A 19,733-nucleotide genomic window follows, 5' to 3' on the forward strand; every position below is an offset into this window, starting at 1 on the left:
CAATCTGGAGATAAGAGCATTTGCTGGAATTTGTATATATGGATTGCTAAAGTTTAATGCTGAAAACAATAAGAAACAATAAACATATAACTGGAAAAATAATAAAACTGAATACATTTATCAATTGAAAGCAGTTTTCAACAGTCGGGTACAGTTGTGATCTTTCCTCTCAACAAATGTATTTTTGGTGGTTTTACTTTTAGTTTCTTTAAAGAAATTGAGATATTAATGTCAGTTTTACATGCTTAGGGCCTGATTCAGGTATCTCTGAGGTGCAATAATGCTGGTTGCTTCCCCAAAGCACATTTAGTTCATCTGCGTATTTACAAAATGCTAACATTGCAGTGGTATTCTCCTCTGATCATGAATCAAAAATGTCTTCCTTACATTCTTTATAAAAATTCATCAAATATTTATCTTATTTTTATCTTGTAACAAGTTTATTTACAATGTAGGAATCAGATACATAATTCTACAACTATAATATATCTGTATCCAAAAATAATTATGCATACTATACATTTCTGATATATTATCAATCCCTCTCCCGCATTCTTCCTTTTTGTTTCATTCCTCTCATCCAAAATGAATTCTATTTATTATTTCTTAGATTACTTACAATTAATATAGGTTAATTCCAAACAAATGAAAATTTACTTTGATTTTTCCCGTCAACATTAATTTATCCTCTAAAAATGTTTCTAATCAGAAACATTTTAACAAAATACATGTGATTCTTATAAGAGTACCCTTAAAAAAAATATATATATATTCATTTAATGGCGCACCCAAAGAACTCCACTCGAAGTGCAATGTTGTTGAACCAACTTTTTGGAATGACACGAATATATCTGGCAGAAATGGGTGGGTTGATATAGTTTTTCTTGTGTCCATAATAATCAATGTTTCCAATGAATATCTATGAACATAAAAATAATTTTAATTGGCAGATTCTTGCACTTTAAACAGAGAAGATACTCTCCTTCCATAAATGTTCATATTCAACACTGAGAAATACTGGGTATTTCTTTAACTAGAATGAGGATGAAATGAGATGGTCAGAGTACAGTTCAGCATTTAACACCATGACCCTCTCAAAATTGATCACCAAACTTCAAGACCCAGGACTCAACACCCCATTGTTATTGGATCCTAGATTTTCTCACCTCCAGACCACAAATAGTGAGGATTGGGAAGAACATCTCCTCCACAATCTCCATCGTTACCAAGCACTACAGGGCAGTGTTCCTAGCCCCCTGCTCTCCTCACTTTACACCTACAAATGTGTGGCTCGGTACAACAGCAACACTATCTGCAAGTTCACTAAGTATATCACGGTAGTGGGTTGTAGAAAAAGGGAAATGAGTCAGCATCACTAGGGTTGGTGTCACTCAGTGTGGCAATTCATGGTGTCACCCTATCCCCTCCATGGACCTCCTCCCATACCAGACCATTCAGAATCCTTATTAATATTTTTTGCACTAATGTAACTCAGAAGTCATAATTCCTGTATGTCACTGAATGTAATGGGAATAGTAGTGAGATAAACAACTAGCAAAATTAAAATTACACCTTTAAATTCCAATATCATATGCACAGGAGCAACGAAAACAACAGCACGTGCTTGTAGCGCACGCAAACAAAACCATGCGATAAGAAGCATCATTGTAATTGGGTAATAATGACAGCTCTGACTGGAGAGCATTAGAAAGTTCAAAAAGTAAATTAGCATCGAGTTTTAGCCTTGAGGAAATATTGATACATGTAAGCTGGGCTTATGAAAAATGTTTTTTTTGTTGTTATAACTAACTACAGGAATATTTATATAAAAAATAATAAATTTCTGAAACACTGCAAAAAATTTTATTAGACAGTCATTTTGACTGATGGTGTCATCTGGTGCAGTCTGCACCCCCCTCACCCCACTAGTGACACCAATGTATACAGGAAGAAGATTGAAAACTTAGCTGAATGGTGCACCAACAAAAACCTCGGTGGCACTCGATGTCATCAAAACCAAGGAGCTGATTGTTGATTTCAGGAAGGGAAAACCAGAAGTGTACAATCCAGTGGCATTGGGGGAGTGAGGGGTGGAGAGGGTGAGCAATATCTCAGAGGATCTTTCAAGGACCCAAAGCACAAGTAGCATGTCAATGCCTCTACTTCCTCAGGAGTTTGCGAAGGTTTGGCACAACATCAGAAACCCTGGCATATTTCTACAGATGTGTGGTGGAAAGTGTGCTGACTGCCTGCATCACTGACTGGTATGGGGACACCAATGCTACCAAGTGAAGAGCCCTGCAAAAGGTAGTGGACACAGCACAGGACATCATGGTAAAACCCTCCCCACCATTGAGAACATCTACAGGGAACAGTGCTGTCAGATAGCATCAACAATCATCAAGGATCCACACCACCCAGCAGACATTATGTTCTCACTGCTACCATCAGGAAGGAGGTCGAGGTGGCACAAGACTCACCAGGTTCAGGAACAGCTGCTCCCCCCTCCACCATCAGACTCCTCAACAACAATCTCAATCATGGACTTACTTAAGGATTCTGACTTTTGTTTACATTTCTTTATTTGGGTAACATTGAGTCAGTTTTTTTTGCACTGCAAAAAAGTGGCAATTCTGCCTCACCCAGAAGAAAAAAGAATCTCAGGGTTGTATGTGATGACATGTATATATTCTGACAATAAATCTGAATCTGAATCTTTTTAAATGCCACTATTGTTTAACTCAACAACATCTATAATCTTTTAAGTATCATGTTTCTCCTGATGATTGATGTACACTCCCTCATGTACAATTTACCAATTCATATGAAAAAGCAGAAATGAATAGTACACTGCTCCTCAAATACACCTCAGAATCTCCACCAGCCTGAGATGGCAGCATTTGAATGCAATGCAATAATCAAGTTTTGGATTTCTTCGAATCAGTGTCTCTCTCTATGGTAAAATATTTGGAAGTATTATTAACATAGTTTCTTTAATTTATTTAATTCCACCATTAAAAAAAATTAATATACATGTATTTATCTCTTAAATATGCTAACCTTAACTATTTGACTGAGAGCACATAGTCATGTGATGGAGAAACAAAGAGATTAACAGACTCTCTTAGAATTCATCCCTGAAGAGTTTCAACATTAACATGCACCATTGGAAACAACTAGCATTAGGTTGTCCTATTTGGCATAATCCAATAAACATCTATCTTATGAGGAAGCTGGAATGGAGGAAGCAAAGAGTATAAAAGAATCTCAGAAAATAAAGAACCATTGACACTACAGCATCCCGACACATCTGGCACTGTGTGAAATAATTTTTCAAGCCCAGATTTGTCCATTCAGCCACCTTCGTACATATTGTAAAACTAAAGATTAGTTTACTCAGGAATGAGTGATGAATATCAATATACTCTACCTGCAACAATTCATGAATTCATTCATCCTCAGTGAGACTAAGCAGACTACTTGATCATAAACAGTTTTACAACTAAACCTCGTCTATTTATTAACAATCACAGTTTTACTTACACACTGCATGGAAACTAAAAGCATCTTTCACACAACATATAAAAGTGTTCCTAATAACACAGTAGCAATGATTGCCCAGAGAAACACTATCTTGTTTTTCACTGCACACTGCAAGGTTTACGGTATGAATGACAAAGAAATGCAACTTAACTAATTTTCAACAAGTCACCTACCTTTTCATCCCCCTTTGGCAAATCTGCATATGACATCCATATTTTTCCATTATCACTAAAATGGATTGCATAGCTTTGAACAAACATTTTGGTGGTAAAGGCCTTGGCACCTTGCGTAATAATGCTACTTATCTTCATTTTCTTATGGAAATCAACCTGAAGCCATTGATCTTCATTCATTTCCTGGATCAAAGAATAAAATATTGAGAATGGATACTGTTACTTATCTACTCATAACTTTTTAAAAAAAAATTATGCAAACATTCTTTCTTCTTCTTTTCTTTCTTTGGCTTGGCTTCGCGGCCGAAGATTTATGGAGGGGTAATGTCCACGTCAGCTGCAGGCTCGTTTGTGGCTGACAAGTCCGATGTGGGACAGGCAGACACGGTTGCAGCGGTTGCAAGGGAAAATTGGTGGGTTGGGGTGGGGTGTTGGGTTTTTCCTCCTTTGTTTTTTGTCAGTGAGGTGGGCTCTGCGGTCTTCTTCAAAGGAGGTTGCTGCCCGCCGAACTGTGAGGCGCCAAGATGCACGGTTTGAGGCGATATCAGCCCACTGGCGGTGGTCAATGTGGCAGGCACCAAGAGATTTCTTTAGGCAGTCTTTGTAATTAATGCGAACATTTACAACAAAACCACACCAGGTATTATTGACAAATTTGATAAGGAATGAGAAAGTTCTGACTTTGGGTGGAATTATTAAATTCCATCCCTGCCAGTACCTTTCCAACTTCCTCTTCTGCCTTTATAGTTGTGGTGTTCATCAGTAGCTTGTTGCCCTTGCCATCCCTAGAGTCTCACAATGTTTGCTCTGTCCTGTCTGACCAGTCATCGAGCTAATTGCCTTGATCCAAGTTCCTGAGAATCCTCAGGGTAGTCTTTTAAAAAATAATATGAAGAAAAGGAGGAAATTTATGGATTTGAATCCCAAATCCGCTCCCACCCAGGTCCTCAGGTTCCACCTCACTGGGAAGCATTCAATGCCAATCCAAAATGGCCTCCATTGTCATGCCTAAGGACAAGCTACATGATGTCAGTTATTGAAGTACAATACAGGTGGATTGTGGGTCAGTAGTAACAGACACAATCCCTAGATACACTCCTGACAGGTACTGGCAGGTCAGTCAGGGGAATGGGATCCCTCCCTTTCAAATGTCATCAGGGCATCCTGATCAATATCAACCACTGATCAGATTTTGTTCTGTACCTTAGTCATGTTTTCAAAAACTTCCATCAAGTATGTAAGGTTTGACCTAGCCTGTACAAGTACATAATTGCTTTCCTGACTGAGTGGAAACATTTTAACGCTCGTTCAATCACTTTAATTCAATTATAGACGCAAGTATTTTCCTGAACATGAAGTTAGGTTAACTGGTCATGTATGTTCTTGATTTCTCCCTCTCATATATCTTAAAATTAGATACATAAATAATTAAAAAATCTTAACAAATTTTTTTTTCCATATACTTTAGGTTTCATTTATAACTGGGAGATGAACAGAGAGCTACTGCTGAAGATTAGCAAGTGTGAAATATCAATGTCTAATTCCCTGTGAACAATAAAACAAACAACTTACTTCACCAGTGATATACAGTATAAAACTTGTGCTTACTTTATCAAACTATTTCAGTGTTAGTTATAACTATTTTAATTAACATAACTAAGAATTTATATGAAGACAAATATTACCAAAATGTTATTTATCTCATAGAGAGCACCATTTTAATTCAATTGAACATTTAGATGTTAGGCAGAAAGAGAAAAAAAAATTAATTGTCCTGCATACGTTAGGTTGCCATGCGTTAATTCTGCCTTCCAAGTCCAGGCGTGCCAGCGTTGGTGCCCAAGTACCCCACCATGAAGATTTGAAGGATGAAGCAGTTAACTGATCATTTGAAATATTTTCGTTCTTCATGCCCAAGGGCTTTGAACAGACTAAAAAATAAGGTGTATGTGTAAATAATAAATAAATCTAAATATGTTGAATCCACATTCCACTAATGTTAGAGAAAATATATTGAATTACATCATACTCATTATCTAAATGAAATTAGTGCAGTGATGAATCTATTCATTTACATTCTCTTTCATAATGTAGAAGGCATTGGTCATGCACAAATCAGATTTGTCATGTCAATTTACATTCTGATAACTTATCTGAATTCTTTATTGAGTACTTAGAGTATATTTATGTAGATAAGGATTTGTTAAGTGCCTTGTAGTGGACATTAAGGAAATTGAAGCCCTTATAGAGTTGTGTGTCATTGAAGTTTGTCAACAAAAATCAAAGAGCAAAAAAGATGAGAAAAAGCCTACTAATTTAGGTGGGAAAAATTATTGGAATTATTAATTACAATTCAAGTGGATAAAACTTAGGATGGTTTAGAGAAAGTCAGTGTGGGTTTCTGAAGTTCAGATCACATCTGATAGACCTGATAATTTTTTGTGGCAATAACTAAAAATAATATATTAAGGAATGTCTGTGGGCTTTGTTCAGACGTGCAGAATGCATTTGATTCTTTTACATAACAAATGTAAAACAAAAGTGACTCACTAAATCTCACAGAGGCCTGAATGTGTAAAATTGTAAGATTTCAATGCACATAATTGTGGTTATTGTTTTCAGTCAAAAGGAGATATTTGAATATAATTTAAACAATGATAATGAGGAACATTGGAGAGCCAAAGAAATTAGATGATATGAAATAAAAATAACAATGATAAATAAAATGAAACTTGTATACCTGCAATCCAGAAGATTAAGGGTTTTTTTTGATTATGAAATTAATTGACAGACATTGTTGCATTTATTGTAGCATTCTTCAATGTATATTCATTTCTTTTCAAATCAGTTCATAATTTCCTGATACAAACCTGGTTCAGAAGGGGGAAAACTTGGAAAAGTGGTGAAGATTTATTTCAATTATACTTACAGTCAATATTGCAACCGTAGATCTCCATGCGAAGAGTCGGTCTGACGTTGAAGGATGTTGGATATAATTGTATATACCTTGCGATAATAGGAGGGTTGAACTTGTTAAACTTTAGTCCTGAACCATCAGAATTTCCTTCAAAAATCTTCAGAAAGATCACAGAAAAAGAATAACTTTACTCAAGGAGTGAGAACAAATGCAGTTCAGAAATGAAACAAGCTGAATCCAACTTCATTTGTCTTATATCAATCAATAAGTACACTTTAAAATATTTCTTTGGGTCTTAAGTCCTCTGGGACCACAGGAAGTGTATGTTGGTAATAGAGAGGATGCAGGGGAAATTTACAAGACTGCTGGAGAATTTCAGTAATGAGGAGGAAAATAATAATCTTGAGGAGAGACTATTTATCTAGATTGGGATTTTAAAAAATGCTAGAGACATTCCACAGGTCAGGGAGCACCTTTTGAAGGAGCAACAAAGTTAATATTTCTAGTATAAGACCCTTTGAGTTGCTAAGATGAAGCCTTAAACCCATCATCTCCACTATGAATCTTACTCCAGATGGGATCCAAGATCATCAGTTCATCTCTGCATAAAATCTCCTTAGAAACTCAAAGCACAGCCAATACCTGGGCACAATCTGCCTGTTCAACTCTTTGGCATCATTTCTTAGTCTGTATAAAATTACTTTAATGATAACATAAGGGTCTGGACTTTGCAGAGTAGGGCCTGTCATCTGCACTCACAACCAAAATCTATTTATTATCCACTTAACCGTGTCCCCATCTGGGAAAGCAATTTTGCTGGCCAGTATCAGCTGAAGCTAAGCAGCAAACTTCTAAGCAAAGTCAGCATCTCCTAAGTCATGAGTGGGTGATCAGGAGAAGAATTACCTACAAAAATCTGTCATTCAGTAAAAGACAAGAAGGCCTTTTAGATACAGCGAACAAGCCTAACACCTCTGAAAGTACAGCATTTCCTGGGTACTTGAACCAGAATGGGGCTTGAACCTACAGTATATCATCTGCACTCCAAGTATGATATCAATGAACAAGATTTGAAATTCAATATTAATGATGTTCCACAATTTCTCCAAGCAATGAGGAATATCTACTTTTCTGTTATAGAAGTGATGAAATACAGTTTTTGACTCCATATTGGGACTGCTATCAGTCTTATTATTGATTATGATTTGTTTGTTTTTTTTTCAGGCTGATACACTTGGATGAACATTGAGTTTTCTCAAGTCTACTTCAACAGTGCTCATTATAATGTACTCTGAAATTCTATTATCCATTTGGATGAAAAGCTAAGCCAGATATTCCTTCTTACACCCAGCAATTAAACATGGTCCCTCTTAATTATTTATGGTACTCCCAAAATGAAAACTCAAAATTGTGGAACCCTGGCCAAGCTTTTTCCAAATTTATTGTGAGAGTACATACATGACATCACATACAACCCTGAGATTTCATTTTCCTGCGAGCTCGGCAGAATTACCACTAGTTGGTAGTGCAAAAAAAATAAACTGTACACAGTGTAAAACATGTAAACAAACAAAAAACTGTAAACAAAGTGACTGTGCAAAACAGAGAGCACAAAAAGAACATCAATAAAGTGCACAAGTATGAGTCCTTAAATGAGTCTCTGATTGAGTTTGTCATTGAGGAGTCTAATGGAGGAGGGATAGCAGCTGTTCCTGAACCCGGTAGTGCAAATCTTGTGGCATCTATACATCTTTCCTGATGGCAGCAGTGAGAATAGAGTGTGTTCTGGGTGATGAAGGTCTTTGATGATTTCTGCTGTTCCCCGACGGCAGTGCTTCCTGTAGATGTAGTGGGGAAGGTTTTGCCAGTGATGTCCTGGGCTGTGTTCACTACCTTTTGGAGGGCTCAGATGTATTTATGTTTCCATACCAGACCATGATGGAGCCGGTCAGCACACTTTCTACTACATCTCTGTGGAAATTATCCAGGGTTTCCTGTGTTATAACCAAACTTTGGCCAACTCCTGACGTGGTTTCTTCATGATGCCATTGGTGTGTTGGGTCCAGGAAAGATCCTCTGAGATAGTGACTCCCAAGAACTTAAATTTGCTCACCCTCTCCACCTCTGATCCCCTAATGATCACTGGAATCTATACCTCTGGCTTTCCTTTCCTGAAGTCAACAATCAGCTCCATTGTTTTAGTGACATTGAGTGCAAGGTTGTTGTCGCACCATTCAGCCAAGTTTTCAATCTCCCTCCTGTACGCTGACTCATCCCCTTCCTCTATAAAACCCACTACTGTGGAATTATCGGCAAATTGGTAGGTGGTTTTATTGTTGTACCGAGCCACACAGTTGTAGGTGTAAAATGAGTAGAGCAGGGGGCTAAGAACACAGCCTTGTGATGACCCGGTACTGATGGTGACTGGAGGAGAAGTTCTTACCAACCTTCACTGTGTGATCTAGAGGTGAGGAAATCCATGATCCAATTATACAGTGGGGTGTTAACTCCCGGGTCTTGGAGTTTTGAAGAACAAATGACTTGCTTGGGATAATTTGATTTCTGAATTAATGCAAATTCAAGTTAAAATTATATTTACACTTCCCTTTTCATTAAAATATTTGGCTGCCATTTGTAATTCATCAATTAGACACTCAAAGTGATTGAGCCACTTTCTGCCATTTTATTTATTGGTGAATGCTGGGGCAATGAAATGGACTGAGAGGAAAAGGCAAAGGTGCTACAGTAAGGATACAATATTAAAAGAGAAAAAAAACAATTTACATTCAAAATACTGTTTCTAAAGGAGAGTAATACCCAATATGAAGAATTTAGAAAAAACACACTGTGGAAATTGATATTATTTTCCATTTCATCCTCATGGGATTATGGAATAAGAGGGCTTTCACATCCCATGCCATTTATGGCTGATTAAGTATTTTTGAAAAAAATGTTAATATCTTATACAGTAAAACCCCTGGTATCCTCAATTCAAACATCTGCCAAACATTTTGAGGAAAATAAATAAGAAAATTTAAATAAGAATAAAATAATAGGTAAAAATATGCAATTTAAAATTGTTAAAGTGAATGTTCTTTGAAGTAACACATAAAGCTTTGGTGAAGATGGGAGGAAATATTGAGCTAGTGGAGAGTCTTGGTCGTGGTTGGCTCATAGCAGCTATTTGAATTAGGTTGTATTTGAATAAATTGCCCAGGATGAAGAGGTGGTTGATCCTGCTCACCGTTGGGGTAAATCTCTTAAAACGTCTCCTTTTCCCTATTTAGTGAAAGTCACCCCAATCAGAGGCATTATCTGTAAACTTGGGGTGGGGTGGGGGTTAAAAAATCTATAATGTTTTTGTTTGTCTTTTGGGCAGCTCCAAGGAACCTGCAAATGCAGCAATGGTTAAATGTTACCAAAGAATGTGACTGAAAATAAAGTGCTTTAATATTTATATATTAATGCCAGTGAAGTTTGTTAAGTGTAAATACAGTATAGTATTTTTATTGTTTGCCTTTTAAACTATTTATTCTTAATGCTGGTGTCAGGCATTGCAACCAGAAAATACACTTATCCGGCATCTACCAATCCCCATAGGTGCTGGATACCAGGGATTTTACTGTATAAATAATGAAGCAATTTCAACACAGCAAGCTTCTAAATTAGCCGATCAAGGGAAAAATGTTAGCTAAGAAACAAAGGATAGCCTTCCTGGTGTTCTGCAACAGTTCCAGAGGATCTTTTATGTTTATCTGTGAGAACGAAGGCACTTCAGTTGAAGGCCTAATCCAAAAGACTACACTTCCAACAATAAAAAAGCACACCCTCAGCATTGCACTGAAAGATCAACTTAGATTTTTATACTCAAGTGTCCACGGGGGGGGGGGGGGCTCACAGCCTTTGACTGGAAAGGCAAGAAAAGACACAATCGTCATTAGAAGTAGAATTTTCTAACTGCCTATGGTGACAAATTATTCAGAGTTTATATAGTGCTACCACTATGTCTATAGATGTATATATGTGCTGTATAGTTGCCCAACCCCTGAACCTGTGACTCCTCCCTCCCAGATATCTCCTTAAAGGCTGTTATGCCCAAATGCCTCCCTCAGTACCTGCCTTAGAACTAGGCCAGCAACATGCCAGCTGTGCTGACACTTTAAGATGATTAAAGCCTATTTTACAATTTATAATTTACACTAACTTGTTTGTAGCTTCTTCTGTTTCCATTGTAATACTTCCAGTTGTTTCCATCCACGCTGTATTTAATGTAAAAGGCTGAAATATAATGTTGCACAAAGTATGAGCTTGCTCCTTGAGTGGAAATCTCCGTAAGCACCATTGTCCTTTCCAGGTCAACCTGTGATACCACAACATTACACATTGAGAAAATACCAGGAGAAAAATTATTTGAATTATCAATAAATTATTGAAGCCAATAGGTCCAAATGGTGATAGGGGATTCTATAGTTAGGGGAACAGATAAGAGGTTCTGTGGACAAGATCAAGATTCCTGGACAGTACATTTCCTCCCAGGTGCCAGGGTCACAGGATGACTGAAATTGAGTCCATGACACTCTCAACCAGGAGGGTGAGGAGCCAGATGTTGGGGTCTACGTTTGTACCAATGGCATTGATAGGAAGAATGATGAAGGCAGGAATAGGCAGTTATGGCATATGAATGCATGGCTGAAAAGATGCAGGGAGCAGGAGTTCAGATTTGTGGATCAATGGGATATCTTCTGGGAAAGATATGACCCATGCAAAAAGGAAGGGTTAAACCTGAACTGGAGAGTGATCAATATCCTGGCAGGATGGTTTGCTAGACCTATTGGGGAGGGTTTAAACTAATTTGGCAGAAGGATGGGAACTAGAATGAGAGGGCAGTGAATAAAGCAGATGATACACAAGTAAATGCAATGGGTAGTGAGATGGTGAGGAATGACAGGCAGTCGATGGGGCAAAATTTCAAGTGTAAGATTAAGGATTTAAATTTGGATACTTTGGAAACACAATTGCAAAGTGTCTTGAATACAGTGCTAAAAATCTTGTATTTAAATGCCCACAGTATCAGGAATAAGGTTGATGATCTTGTAGCACAGCTGGAAGTGAGGAGGTATTACACTGTGACCATCACAGAGTCGTGGCTGGAAGTAGATTATAGCTGGGAACTAAACATCCAAGGATACACAGTGTATTGGAAGGACAAGCAGAAAGGCAGGGGTTTGGGTAGGGTGGCTCTGTTAGTTAAAAAAAAACATGAAATCTGGATTGGAAGATATAAAATTCCTGTAGGTAGTATTAAGAAACTATAAGGATAAAAACCCAATGGGACTTTTTTTACAGGCCTCCAAAAATATTCAATATGTGGCATACAAATTACAGTGGGAAAGAGAAAGGGGTAATGATACAATAGTGATGAAGGATTTCAATATGCAGGATGATTAGGAAATACAAGTTGGTGCTAGATCCCAAGAATTTATAGAATGGCTTCAGGATAGCTTTTTACAACAGTTTGGGCTGAACTAACCAAGGAAATGGCAATCCTGGATGGGTGTTGTGTAATGAACCTGAATTGATTGCCAAGGCAGATAGAGCAACCCCTAGGAGACGGGGATCATAGTATGATAGAATTCACCCTGTAACTTGAGAGGAAGAAGTGTCAGTAAGTGAGTGGAATAAAGGAGACTACAGAGGTATGAGGGAGAAGCTGGCCAATAATGGTTGGCAGGTGACACTAGCAGGGATGATGGTAGAGCAGCAGTGGCTGGAGTTTCTGAGATTAACTCCGAAGACACAGGACTAAAGGGAGGATTAGGCAACCGTGGCAGGCAAGGGAGGTTAAAGACAGCATAGAGAAGGCATCCAATATGGCAAAAAGTAGTGGGAATCAAGAGGATTGGAAACCTTTTAAAAGGCAACAGAAGGCCATTCAAAAAGCAATAAGGAGAGAAAATATGAAATATGAAGCTAAGCTAGCCATCAACGTAAAAGACGATGTGAAAGGTTTCTTCAGGGACGTAAAGAGCAAAAGAAAGGCAAGGGTGGACATTGGGCCATTGGAAAGTGGCACTGGGGAGATTGTAGTGGGGGAACAAAGAAAAGGTGAGTGAACTTAATAAGTATTTTGCTTCTATTCTGCACTGTGGAGGAAACCAGCAGTGTGCCATAAGTTTGAGAGTGTCAAGGGGAAAAAGTGTGTGTAGTTGGTATTACCAAGGAGAAGGTGCTGGAAAGGTTGAAAGGTCTGAATTTGTTTAAATCACCTGGACCAGATGAATTACTCCCAATGTTTTGAAAGAGGTAGCTGAAGAAATTGTGGAGGCATTGACTGTGATCTTTCAGGAATTGCTAGATTCTGGAATGATTCCAGAGAATTGGAAAATTGCAAATGTCACACCACTCTTTAAGAAAGGAGGAAGGCAAATAAAAGGATATTACAGACTGGTTAGTCTGACTTTGGTGGTTGGTAACATAATAGATTTTTTTTAAAGAGTAGATTAGGTGGGTTCATATATATAAATAGTATTTTTGGTATATTTTCTGTCTTCATCCAGTGTAGAGAGGGGGACCGATTTTTATAGTATTTGAAGTTTTATATTGTATTTTAAGTTTTGTTCCCTTTTCTTCATTGTACTGTATTTATGTTAATCATAAAAACAATTAAAAAAGATTGAAAAAGAAAGAAAGATGATAGACAAGGTTTCAGTATACCTGGAGGATCATGGTAATATAGGCTGAAGTCAGCATGGTTTCCTGAAAGGGAAATCTTGCCTAACAAATCTGTTGGAATTCTATGACAAAATAACAGGAAGGGCAGATAAAGGAGTCAGTGGATCTGGATATCCTGGATTTTCAAAAGGCCTTTGACAATAAGCTGCACATGAAGCTGCAAAACAAGATGAGAACTCATAGTATTATAGGAAAGATACTCGGATAGATAGAAAATTGGCTGACTGGCAGGAGGCAGAGAGTGGGGATAAAACAGGCCTTTTCTGGTTGGCAGTCAGTGAACAGTGGTGTTCTGCAGGGTTTGTACTAGGGTCACTTCTTTTCACTTTATATGTCATTGATTTGAATGGTGGATTAGTTCGCTTGGTGGCCAAGTTTGCAGACGATGCAAAATTGTAGGAGGGGCAGATGGTGTTGAGGAAGGACTGAGTCTGTAGAAGGACTTGGATAGGTTAGGAGATTGGGCAAAGAAATGATGGATGAAATACAGTGTAGAGACGTGTTTGATCATGTACTTTGGTGGAAAGAAAGACAGAGACTATTTTATCAACAGGCAATGAGTTCAGAAATCAGAGGCGCAGAGGGACTTGGGAGTCCTTGTGGATGACACCCTAAAGGTCATCCTGCATGTGAGTCAATGGTAAGGAAGGCAAATAGAATGCTAGCATTCATTATCAAGAGGAAGAGAATATAGAAGCAGGGATGTGATGTTCAGGCTTTATAAGACACTGGTCAGACCACACTTGGAATATTGTGAGCAGTTTTGGGCTCCATATCAAAGGAAAGATGTGTTGACATTGGAGAGGGCCCATTTTCTACAAACCTACCAACTCTCATAACTAAGTCGACTACATTTCTTCACACCCAATCCCCTGTAAAGATTTTATTCCAGATCTCTCAATTCTCCTGTCTTTGTCACATCTGCTCCCAAGATGAGGTCTTCTATTCCAGGTAATTTGAGATTACCTCCTCTTCAAAAAACATGGTTTCCCTTTTACCACCATCAACTACATCTCCTCCACTTCCCGCATATCTGTCCTGGCCTTCTCTGCCCTCAGAAGCAACAAAAATAGGATTCCCCTTGTGCCACCCCTCCAGCTTCTGCATCCAACATATTATCTGCTGCAATTTCTATCACCTGCAACATGATTCCACCAGCCAGCCACATCTTCCCATGTCCTCCCTTCTCCGCCTTCCATAGATACTGCTCCCTCTGTGACTCCCTCGTCTACTCAGCCCTTCCCACTAATTGCCCCCTTGGCACCTTCCCCTGCGACTGCAGGAAGTGGCACATTTGCGTCCACACCTCTTCCTTCATCACTATTTGGGGACCCAATCAATCCTTCCAAGGCAAGCAACACTTCATTTGTGAATCTGCAAGAGTCATCTACTGCACTCGATGCTCCCATTGTGGCCTTCTCCACATTAGAGAGGCTGGGTGCAGACTGGGTGATCGCTTCACTGAGCACGTTCACTCTGTCCACATTAGTCACAGGGATCTCTCACTGGTTAACCATCTCAATTGTGCGACCACTCACACACTGACATACCTGTCCATGGCACTGCCAAACCAGGGCACTGTTTTTTTGTAAATTGGAGAAGCAGCACCTAACATTCTGACTTGACACTCTCCAAACAGATGGCATTAACATTGACTTCTCTGGTTACTAATAGGCCACTCCCTGTTCTCCCCTATCTCTCTGTCTCCTTTCCTCCAGCTCTCCACACCCTTCCCTCTCCTTTCACAGATCTATTCCCCCTCTCCCTGTTTGCTGGGACCACCTATTATCACCTGCCTGTGGCCCTGTGCTCCTCCCCCCACCATTTTGTTCAGGCACCTGTCTGCATTTGCTCATACCTTGGTGAAAGGCTTAAGCCTGAAACATTGGTTGTGTATCTTTATCTCTGCAATAAAAAGTACACTGTTTGACCTGCTGACTTTATCCAGCATTGTGTTTTTACTTCAATCACTGCATCTGCAGACTTTCATGTCTCACTACTTTATTTTCCCAAATCTTTTAATGAACATGTATAGTCACAAACCAATAAAGTTGTACACTAGATTGTCTATTTGCTTGTTAGTGACCCACTTGTTATTAATTTAAGTGATTGACTCTTTTGGACTAAGTTGATGATGCTCTCGAGGGAGTATGTTTCCTTGTTGGAGTGCAATGGTTTTATTTTAAAGGGGCATCTGTCCTTTGTTTGTTGGTCGGTGGCCTGCGAATAAAGGGAAGTTTAGGATGAGTGTGTGTTGTGAAATGATAGCATGAGCAGCATCAAGTAAAAACAGATATGGGAAAAATAAATAGATTTTGGCTTGTTTATCTTTTCAACATGGGAATTATGCAGTTTCAATCAGATAAAGCAGTAAATAGGAAACAAGAACAAATAGTTTGAACATCGTTTTTGAAATTACTTTTTCTCATTCATATTTATGTGTTTTTGTACAATGACAAGTGAATGTGCATTAATGTTTATAAGCATATATATTGCACTTTTGAGGATATAAAGTATGATGATAGTTCATTCGTTTGTTGGAATTTGAACATACTTGGATCCAAAGCAATTTGTTGTTGTGCATTTCAGCGCTCCAGGCATTGACCATTTTATTGTTGTGCAATCTCGCCAGCTTTGGCTCCCATTGACCTAATAAAGAATAACAAAATGTAAATGATAACCTACAAATAGCAGTAAAATATACAGAAGATCAGGCAGGGTTTTTAAAGACCAAAGAGACTCCATTGTCTTGGCTGTGCAATCATCATCGGAATGAGTAATATCAACCTTTTTTTTAATCCTCTTAAAGTAATGGATTATCAGGACTACCTGGACCTATCTGATCAATTTCCCCAGATTGGCTTCCATTGGATGATCCAATAAATTAAATTACAATGCAGAAATCTCTGCCCTTCATTGTTAACTGTGCCATGATGCCCTATGTGGTGAAACCACTATTGTACATATTCATCATATGTAAATTACGTGACCTTTCCTGGTTGATCCCGCTCTCACTGGGAGGCTCATGACTCCTCCCCTTTCTTCCCCAGAAAGTCTGTCATGCCACAAGCCTGCTCCCAGTTCAAGTCTGGGTCAGTGTGAGTGACCAAAACAGGGATGCTGTCCATCTCTTGAAAATAAAAGCCTTCAGTTTTGGCAACTTCAGTCTTTGGGCAATTGATCGTGCATCGCCTAGATTAACAATTTATTAAAATCATGTTGCCATTTAAAACTCAGAAAAGACATTTTGCATCATTTTGTACAGAATAAACTTCAGCATTATATTTATTTATAACCATTGTGATTGATCAACCCAACAGAAGGAAAATTTGCTGCTGCACCCCTGGCAGCTGTATACTTTACAAAATGGATGTTCTTGTTGATTTTATTTTTCTCTGTGAATTTTTAGTATGCTTTTGGCAGTATATGTGCAAGAGATATCAACAGAGACACTCCTGTATACACAGTGATAAATACAAAAAGCACTTAATAATTACTCTGCGAGATACCAACTAAACACTTGGTAAAGAATGAGGTTAAGGGTTGAATCACGTTAAAGGCTAATTGGTCATTACGTGTACTTGAGAGAACAGTGCACATCGCTGATCATTCCAGAAATTTGCCCCATATACAAGACCAAGATTACGGAACTTGTCGGTGAGCCATGGATGAAGTAAAAGATCACTCAGAGGAAATGGAAGAAATAACAGCACCCAGTAGCTGCCCATGAATGTTCCATTTTCTAATAAATTGTGGGGACGGATGACCTTAACATCTGACTCCAGGCTTTCATCCTAGCTATCGCTGATGCATCTTGCAGTCTTATTCACTTGAATAGAGGTAATTAAGAGATATGGTTTGAAATTTTTATTTTATTTTAACTTGCACAAGTTAAATGTTAAAAATATTATTTTATTGATTCATTGGGTTTTTTAATTTAGAAACAGTGGAGCAGACAGTGAAAGGTCAATGGGCTGGGTCTTGCTTTCCACTGGCTGAAGGTTCATTGTTGCTGGCAGTTTGATCCTGTTCATAAAATGCCTGACATAATAATGCCACATAAGCATTAGAAGTTATGTGGTCATTGGGACGAACGGTTGGCGCAGCGGTTAGCGCAATGTATTTACAGTGGCAGCGATCAGGACCAAGGTTTGAATCCTGCACTGTTTGTAAAGGGTTTGTATTTTCTCCCCATGTCTGTGTGGGTTTTCCCCGGGGGCTCCACTTTCCTCCCACCCTTCAAAATGTAGCGGGGGTGTGAACTGGGCAGCATGAACTCGTGGGCCAAAATTTTGAAATTAAATTTAAATTTAACAGCTCTCTGCACAAATGGGCATTCTCAAGAGGTGAACGCGAGATCCCAGTTAGGTCTGTCAAGATCCCAGCTGAAAACCATAACCAAGTTATACATTTCATTCTGGAAATTTCTACAGTCTGTTTCCCAAACAAATTATATTTCTAAAAATTGCTAAATCAATTATCAATGGGCATCTTTCAATAACAAATATATGGAAGGTCATACAATATGTCCTCAGCTAAAACAGCACCTTTCAATGTATTCTTCTAGTTGATTTAAACAATAGAAGAGTAAAGATTTAAATACTAGTGTCACTACAGTATTCATTCAGTTGATGAGTATAATGACATAGTAATCTCAGAGTTATGGATTTACTCATGAATCTTCCACAGTAGAGTCAGAGGCTTGGCAGGACACATCGTGGGAAGTCTCCAGAAAGATGAGAGAGGACACGAATGGGGCTTTAGGTGGTGGTAGCAGGTCAATTGTGTTCAATGCATTGACTAGTTTATAAATTACTTCTCTGTGGTGCCAGGATTGCTCTGTCATTCAAGACAAAATGGCAGCTGCTGGGATTGATGTAACGGCAGCACTGCTGCAGCTGTGGACAGCGGGGAATGGAGACAGGGTTCAACTGCCCTCTCCTAATGCTGGTAAATACTTTATAAATTTTTAAACCACAATAATAGTTACATTACATTCAGTTCTAAATTATTTCAAAATAAATTATACATGTGGCATGTATCATCCCACCTCCCCCAACCCACCCTCCCATCTCTCCACCCTTAAAAGAAAAGAAGAAATAAATAAATTCTGGAGAATGCCAAGAAAAGAAAATATTTATACAATAAAGTCTATTGGAGGATACCAAGAAGTGAGGTCTTACATGCAATCCAAAATTTTGTAAATATGGGCTCGCCAAGGCAAATAGCGCCTTTGGAAGACTACACAAAAGAGTCTGGAAAAACAACCAACTGAAAAACCTCACAAAGATTAGCGTATACAGAGCCGTTGTCATGCCCACACTCCTGTTTGGCTCCGAATCATGGGTCCTCTACCAGCATCACCTACGGCTCCTAGAACGCTTCCACCAGCGTTGTCTCCGCTCCATCCTCAACATTCATTGGAGCGACTTCATCCCTAACATCGAAGTACTCGAGATGGCAGAGGCCGACAGCATCGAATCCATGCTGCTGAAGATCCAACTGCACTGGGTAGGTCACGTCTCCAGAATGGAGGACCATCGCCTTCCCAAGATCGTGTTATATGCCGAGCTCTCCACTGGCCACCGTGACAGAGGTGCACCAAAGAAGAGGTACAAGGACTGCCTAAAGAAATCTCTTGGTGCCTGCCATATTGACCACCGCCAGTGGGCTGATATCGCCTCAAACCGTGCATCTTGGCGCCTCACAGTTCGGCAGGCAGCAACCTCCTTTGAAGAAGACCGCAGAGCCCACCTCACTGACAAAAGACAAAGGAGGAAAAACCCAACACCCAACCCCAACCTACCAATTTTCCCCTGCAACCGCTGCCACCGTGTCTGCCTGTCCCACATCGGACTTGTCAGCCACAAACGAGCCTGCAGCTGACGTGGATATTTACCCCTCCATAAATCTTCGTCCACAAAGCCAAGCCAAAGAAAAGATTTTCCAAAAAACATGATATTTATCTTGCAAATTATGAAATTTTGTCTACTGGTATACAACTCTGAAGTTTTGCATACCACCTTTCCATGCCTAAATCTATTTCTGACTTCCATGATGTTGTTATACCCTTCAGTCTTCTGGCACTTCATCTCTGGTTAAAATTTCTGTCAGGGACCTTGGTGTTCCTCCCATGCTTTCAACAGCAAGACCTTGTCTTGCCCTGAAGATTTGTCAAATGTTATGTGTCTTATAAAAATTTAAAACCTTTCTACTCCAGAATGTCTACATTCCTCCCCCTGAATAAATAAGGAGTATTCATTTAGGACCTCATCCAAATTGCCTGAGCTCCACACATAATATTACCCATGTAGTCCCAAGGGGATTCACTTTTTTCTTGACTATCCTCATGCTCCTGATATTCTAAA

The 19,733-nt window shown here is 38.9% G+C and overlaps 1 protein-coding gene across 2 annotated transcripts in view; it reads right to left on the minus strand.

Moving 5' to 3' along the window:
* Positions 1-412: 412 nt before the first annotated feature.
* Positions 413-19,733, minus strand: part of f5 (coagulation factor V) — an 80,524-nt gene continuing 61,203 nt past the window's right edge. The window contains exons 20-25 of one of the 2 annotated variants that reach the window (XM_069889281.1): positions 15,920-16,014; positions 10,838-10,993; positions 6,646-6,790; positions 5,499-5,647; positions 3,717-3,899; positions 413-919 (exon numbers count right to left, since the gene is read on the minus strand). In XM_069889281.1, coding sequence (XP_069745382.1) covers positions 773-919; positions 3,717-3,899; positions 5,499-5,647; positions 6,646-6,790; positions 10,838-10,993; positions 15,920-16,014 — 875 coding nt within the window. In that variant the 3' untranslated portion in view covers positions 413-772. Of the gene's footprint in view, positions 920-3,716; positions 3,900-5,498; positions 5,648-6,645; positions 6,791-10,837; positions 10,994-15,417; positions 15,586-15,919; positions 16,015-19,733 lie in introns of those variants that run through there. The other variant, XM_069889282.1, reaches the window with a different exon arrangement.

This window comes from Narcine bancroftii, chromosome 7 (assembly GCF_036971445.1).
Source record: "Narcine bancroftii isolate sNarBan1 chromosome 7, sNarBan1.hap1, whole genome shotgun sequence".
Lineage (NCBI taxonomy): Eukaryota > Metazoa > Chordata > Chondrichthyes > Torpediniformes > Narcinidae > Narcine > Narcine bancroftii.